Below are 6707 nucleotides of genomic sequence, written 5' to 3' on the forward strand. Positions count from 1 at the left end.
ACCCAATAAATAACTAAGTAGCTTAATTTGTAAGTAGAGTAGATTACAAGTAGACTGTAAGTAAGGTCAAAGCGAGTGAGCAGTGTGTAACAATAAATGTAGTCGAAGATAGACCGTGTTTCCTTACAGAAGATAATAGGAGATTATCACATGGCGATCCTACCCTTCGAACTATTAACTACATGAAGTAAGTAAAACTTACCGGAAAAATGGGGGCACGCAAACGAAGGAAGCAGTCATCATTGCGCAAGCCGGAAATTCGGGAGGCCAAACCAATGGAGTCACACAGGTATCCACATACGAGATTTTGGGATTGATCGCTTTTATTGGCGTGGCTGTAATTTTGCTGATCATGATCTGCTGCATAGGGAAGATGATGATCCAACGGTATGTCCGAAAACAGCTTGCAGTACGTCCCACGGAGATGCAGGTCGTTTGATAGAAGTTTTGACAACGTGTGAGTAACGAAATAAACATTATATTTGTAGAGTTTGTGTAAGTTAAGTTATATAGATATGTTTAAATTAATGTAATGTTAGGGTTATTTAAAAATATCAAAAGTACGTTAAAAGATTTTATAGTGAAGTTACGTAAGGACAATAAAGATAGGCGCACTGATGTTGCAGTCACAAATAGAAAATTAATAGAATTAAATGATATTCGAGCTGACTTGGAAGTTGCGAAAGGTCAGTTTAACGCAATTGAGGGTAAAGGAAAGGCTTACGTAGCAGAAGCACAAACGTTAATAAATTCTATTAATGCTCTGATTGATGAAGTAAATGCAACATTGCAGGATAGGTTAACGTTAATAATAATAATAATGGGTGAAAAATTTGATTTGAAAGTGGCATCTTCTATGCTTCTAAGTATGGATGGCACAGAAGGTACTACTAAAGCCTTAATTGATGCAATTGAATTATACGATAGCATGCTAGATGATAATGGGAAGTTACTATTAACTAGATTTGTCTTAAAAACAAAATTATCTTAAAGCGCGAAATTGAGGTTAAATAATACGTATGCTAGCAACGCAGATTTAATTACTGCGATAAGGTCAAATTTATTGCCGAAAAAATAGTCATTCTGGATCACCCGGTATAGTCCGTAATGGAAAGTTCAAAAATGCAAATATGCATGTAAAAATATTGTTCTATGTAATTAAAAATGCATAATCCGAGCTCATATTGTTACTTTTCATTATAAAAGTTATTCGGTAAATTGTAATCAAATGATTACGCCTTATAGGTACTTACCACAATTTTTTAACCATTCGGGATGATTACGAAAACAAAATAATTTTAGTCCTTTAAAATTTCTACGAGTTTTATCGCAATTTATATAAATACACTTATTTCCGCCAGCTAACGGCATTCTAAATTTAACTTGATGCACTAGTATTTAATTTCCACGCGAGCGTAAACTTCGTTAGATGGTTACAAGTACACGCAAAACGAGAGACTGACGTTCGCGCCACCAACAAAACCAACGAAATCTTTCCATACTACTAAAAAATCTTTCCATTTCTCGAGCGTTAGCCCCGACAAGTCGCCCATAAGGACGAGCTATCTGTAAAGCTCCGTTTATCTGTGGAAATACCATCTGCCGGACGTTGCCAAATAGCAAAGCTGGGCGCTAATGGGTTGTACTATTTCCAATCTAGAAGCATATGCGAGTGGAATTGTTGGTATAATATAATACACAGCTCCTACTTTATAATAACCAGAATGCGAACCCAGAGGATTTATAATTTCAAAATCATCAAAATATATGACGAGAGGAAATAATATTCCACTATCTAGATTAATATTTAATTCTTACCACAAGGTTCCATTAACCACGTTTAAAACTGTATTGTCACTGTTGTATACTTTTTGTTTGTAGTCAAGAATTGCATGAAGTACTTCCGGTAACTCTCAAAATAAGGTGAGCTCGTCGATATAAAGCAACTGAAATTATTTACTAGGTCTAAACCAACACTGTTGTTTTGGTGTGCCCTATCGTGGTAGGAATTTTGAAAAAAAAAATTGCAAAATCGGAAAGCGCATACCCCAAAACCAATTGACCACCAGCCTTTTTATTTCTTATTATTGCTGAGAAAAAAATTAAAGGAGAAATGCAAAGTACTGCACTTTTTTGAGGGTGACTCCCAAACGAAACATGCTAGACCATCGGTTTATTATTTTTAATTATTTGGAAAAAGTGCTTATATTTTGACCCCCTCTACCATCCAATTTTTTTACATACTTATATGTAACACCCTGTATATTACACAATGCTTAAAACTATGGAAGAAAGTTCCTTCTCTAAGGACTAAAGTTCGTTCACCCAACAGAAATAGTTAAGCCACTCCTACAAAATTTGGGCCAATGTAAGCAGCAACCAGTTTTACAACCACAAAATTATAAAAAGCGGAAAATTTCAAAAATCCAATTGAAATGTCACTTGCTCAAAACTACTTATGGCGCTATCTCTCTGAACATAACTCGTGGCAAAAATAGTAAAACCTGCAAACTGTTAAATACATGTAAATATGCAACATAAAAACACTGTTTATATTGAGAAAAGTACAAAAAAGTATTATTACAGCAGCACAAAGTTTTGAAATTACAAGTGCACTTGAATATAAACAAAGGTACATAACAATTTAAATCCTGTATCGCTTCACTCGGATTCGGACTCCGGTGATGTCGAGTCATCTCCCACATGAATTACTAATGGCTCCACTACGATGTCCATTAAAATGTCAATTTGCCACATTTTTTCCTCTTCACTTTGAGCGTGGCGAATTGCGTTCTTCCAATTTTCAGCAGTAACATGTTTCACTGCTTGTTGAAATAGTGGATGAAGGTCTTTCATTTTAAATGTGGTGTTGTTTCTGGCCACTTCACCTTTTATTTGCGCCCATATCAGTTCAATTGGATTCAATTCGCAGTGATATGGAGGCAATCGCAGCACGGTACGATTGTGTTCCTTTGCAATTTCATCAACTACATATTTTGGTGTAACAGCTGCCCGTTTCACAAGCTGTAGAAGTTCAGCTCTTACCATATCTTCTTCGTAAGGTATCGATTTGCTTGTTAACCGAGTTTGTATATCAGCTTTTTTCGTACTGGTGTTTGGTATTTTTTCACTTTTCCTGCTATGATATGAAGCGTTGTCCATTATAATCACAGATTGTTCATCAAGATGTGTAACGATTTCCATAAACCACTTTTCAAAAACTTCACTGGTCATTTCTTCGTGATAATCCCCTGTTTTCTTCGATTCAAAACACAGCAAACCTTCCTCGACGAAGCCATCCTCGGACCCTATATGGAGAACAATAAGGCGATTTCCTTTGCCCGATGGATCTTTCAATCCAGTTGATAGCCCGTTGATAAATGCCTGTCTTGGAGTGAGAATTGTGGTGCCCTTCCATACTTTGCTTACAGTATGCCCAGCATTCACCCAAGTTTCATCTAGGAAATACAACTTCCTACCTTCTTCACGATATTTTCTAATTTCACGCAAGAACCGACGCCTCCAAGTAAATATTTCGTCGTTTTCCTTAAGAACACTATTGCGTGACCTCTTTTCGAATCTACAATGACAAGTACATAATATACATACACGTAAAGAAAAAAGGTTTACTGACCGAAAACCTATTTCTTTTATTAATTTCCATAAAGTAGTTCGTTTCAAATGGGGTAAGTCTTCGTGTAACACTGCCAAAACTTTACTCAGGGTAGGTGGTTCATTTCTTTCAAAGAAAGAATGAAGCAAACGTCGAAGAATACTTTTAGTTCCGGAATCAATATTGTCCAAAATTGCTCGTGGTCGATAATATTTTTTAGGTGAATGAAGTTCGTGTACCTCTGTATACTCCCGAAGAATCTTGTAGACACTCGGAATGCTTACACCTAAATTACACAATAATAAGTAAAAATGAATGTGCCTAAGATGAAAATTACCTGCTGCTTTAGCCGTAAACTCAACTTTATCCTTTTAGATACCTCCGGGTTGTCTTCCGAATATGCCTTGAAGATATTTAAAATGCCAGTTTTGTCTTCAACTGAAAAGTGCTTGGCAGAACGTTTTTTCGGTGGAGAGAAAGCAGCACCGGCGACATTCATGTTTGCGTACAACTTTTCTTGATCGCGAATAATATAACCCTAAAAACAGGCATGTAAAAATCGTGTATAAAATTTTATAATTACTCACCTGACTATCTTTAGAATACACCGACGAGTCTTTATAAAGACTATTTTGTGTGAATAAAGGAGATTAATGGCAAATTGACGCAAGTAAAGATGTAAAAACGTAAAAACCGGCAGAAACGCAATAGGCAAGATGACAGATGACAGATTACCCAATTCGGCCAATTCGCTTTACAAGTGTGATTGTGGCTTCAAAAATTACACCAATAACAATGCCGTATTCAAATGTGGCGGTAATTGTTGAGGAGGGGCTTAACTATTTCTGTTGGGTGAACGAACTTTAGACTTTCCCACAGACCATAAACGGACGTTCCTTCTCTAAGGTTTGAAATTTGACGAAAATATAACCTCACAAATAAAAAAATATTTAGCAAGAAAAAAATACAAGAAGTTGACACACGATAAATAATTAAATACAACAATAAGTGATACAATTAGAGATTAAAAAATAACAAATGATGATAATCGAATGAAATGAATTCTTCTTTATTAAAGATGAAATGTCGAATGGGTGACGTTGGCGTACTGGTACTTGCCATTGGCCTTGCAAAGGTACCCGTGTTGTTCCGCTGCACTAGATTGGCAAATCTGGGTGGATTGAATTTGGGCTTTAAGATGTTTTTATCCTTGGTCAATATAATACTAGGAGTATATGACATGGCGAAATGAGAACGGTAAAGGGAATGATTAAAAATGTTTTGTGCTCACAGGTAGAGGATGTTGAGCAGTTTTGCCAGATTCGAAATTTTCCTTGCGGTAGTTTCATAGCTGAAAAAGCGGTATATATAAAAATTTGACGGTAGATTTTTTATAAGCACCGTTTTAAGAGAAATTGGGGTATGTTGGCTCTAAAAAAAATCTATATCATGGATTGATAATTAAATTAATTAAATTTGCTTGCTTTTAATAATTTATTTTATCATTTAAGATTACAGATAATGTACAATACTGTTAAATTAATCTGATTCTGAAAAATCGTTAATAGCCTTATACATGTTGCTATTATGATACGACAGCAAATTATTGTCAATATTGATGTTAAAGCATTCATCTCCTGTGTAATGTTTTGCGTGCATAATACCCACAAAAACTAGTCGAAAGTAGTTTCTTTGTTTTGTTTTAAGCAAATTAATTTGCGAAAACGTTCTTTCCGCATTTGCCGAAGAATGGGGCAGGCTAAGTATATTAAATGCAAACTTTGCGAGCAAAGGATATACGAGTGTACCATCCGCATATTTTTCAGCCTGTACGTTTAACCAAAGAGATAAGACTGATTGGTCGTCATAACTAATTTTTGAATTTTTCAATAATCTCCATTCATTATCAAGTTTTTGTAAATCTTTCTCTAAAACTAAATTGGGAAAATGCATTGCTAATGGTAGGGGAAATTTGTCCTTAAAAGGAGCGTGTTCTTTTGGAAGTTATTTTTCAACCTAAGATTATGAAAATTTTTGATCATAGTGAAAAAGTATCATACGGAAAGTGATTTGACTTTTTCCCCTACCTTATTTAGATAATAAATAATCGATCAGCGCTTTAAGATACCTTGGTAGGTGTTTTAATCGATACATCGAATTTTTTAATCATTTAATGACCGAATTAATTCCAAATAACAAAATATCGACTCAAACCGTTAATCTTTTGTTTTTGCGACATTGTCAACCAACACATGCGAAATTATGGCTTACTAGTAGGCTTGGGACACTTCGCGACCCGAAGGACCAACATTCAAATGAGTATAACTTTTGTTTGAAAAGTTATTTTAAAAAACTGTTCGACAGTTTTGTTCCTTAACTCGTTTAGTATGTACACAACAAATTTCGTGGAATTATCTCTATTTTCGTTGTCCCGCCAAGAATTGCAGTGGAACTTTTTTTTTCGAATTTTCAAAAACTAATTTCAGATTCGTGATTTTCATGTTAAAAAAACCCCAGATACCAAATTTCGTCGAAATCAGAATTTTTTTTTGCACCCTAGTTTAGGGGTGCGCCCTTTAGGGGTAGGAATTTTGAAAAAAAAATTGCAAAATCGGAAAGAGCATACCCAAAAACCTATTCAAAGACATGCCACCCGACTTTGTAACTCTTATGGTTGCTGAGAAAAAAATTAAAGAAGAAATGCAGATTTCAACACTCTTTGGGGGGTGGCTCCCAAACGAACCACGTTGGACCCTCGGTTTATTTGGAAAAAGTGCTTGTTTTGATGCCCTCTACAACCCGATTTTTTTTTTTCGAACGGTCGTGTAACACCCTGTATAGGTAAGCACAATATTTTTAGTTTCAATTTCATTACACATTATCTACGCATTTTTAGCATAAAAAACATCGTGACTGGCATTTTTTAGCAATGGCAAAGAGCAAACTCTATTTATCTCAACCAAGGAAAAGCAAAAAGCTACGCATGAAAAAGATAGCTTTAATGTAAGTCTAACAGTTATTTTTTTATATGATGTAAATATTTACTCTGTTATTCTCCTCAGGAGGGGGAAGGCTATCGGAAAAAATTCGCAAA

At 35.2% G+C, this 6707-nt stretch overlaps 1 protein-coding gene and 1 long non-coding RNA gene across 2 annotated transcripts; both read right to left on the minus strand.

The window, feature by feature from the left end:
• Positions 1-2661: 2661 nt before the first annotated feature.
• On the minus strand, positions 2662-3234 carry LOC116163834. Its single transcript, XM_031477967.1, has one exon. It carries the CDS (start codon positions 3232-3234, stop codon positions 2662-2664), a length of 573 nt encoding a protein of 190 aa, XP_031333827.1.
• Positions 3235-3696: 462 nt separating this feature from the next.
• Positions 3697-4437, minus strand: LOC116160395. The gene is made up of 3 exons (XR_004143208.1): positions 4201-4437; positions 3951-4151; positions 3697-3899 (listed from the first exon to the last, which is right to left on the minus strand). It is a non-coding gene; the product is annotated as an uncharacterized LOC116160395 (long non-coding RNA).
• Positions 4438-6707: the final 2270 nt, after the last annotated feature.

The sequence above is a fragment of the Photinus pyralis genome, unplaced genomic scaffold, assembly GCF_008802855.1.
Source record: "Photinus pyralis isolate 1611_PpyrPB1 unplaced genomic scaffold, Ppyr1.3 Ppyr1.4_LG1, whole genome shotgun sequence".
NCBI lineage: Eukaryota > Metazoa > Arthropoda > Insecta > Coleoptera > Lampyridae > Photinus > Photinus pyralis.

Coding starts and splice junctions, on each gene's coding strand:
- LOC116163834 (XM_031477967.1), bottom strand. CDS start 3,234: ATGACCAGTGAAGTTTTTGAAAAGTGGTTTATGGAAATCGTTACACAT.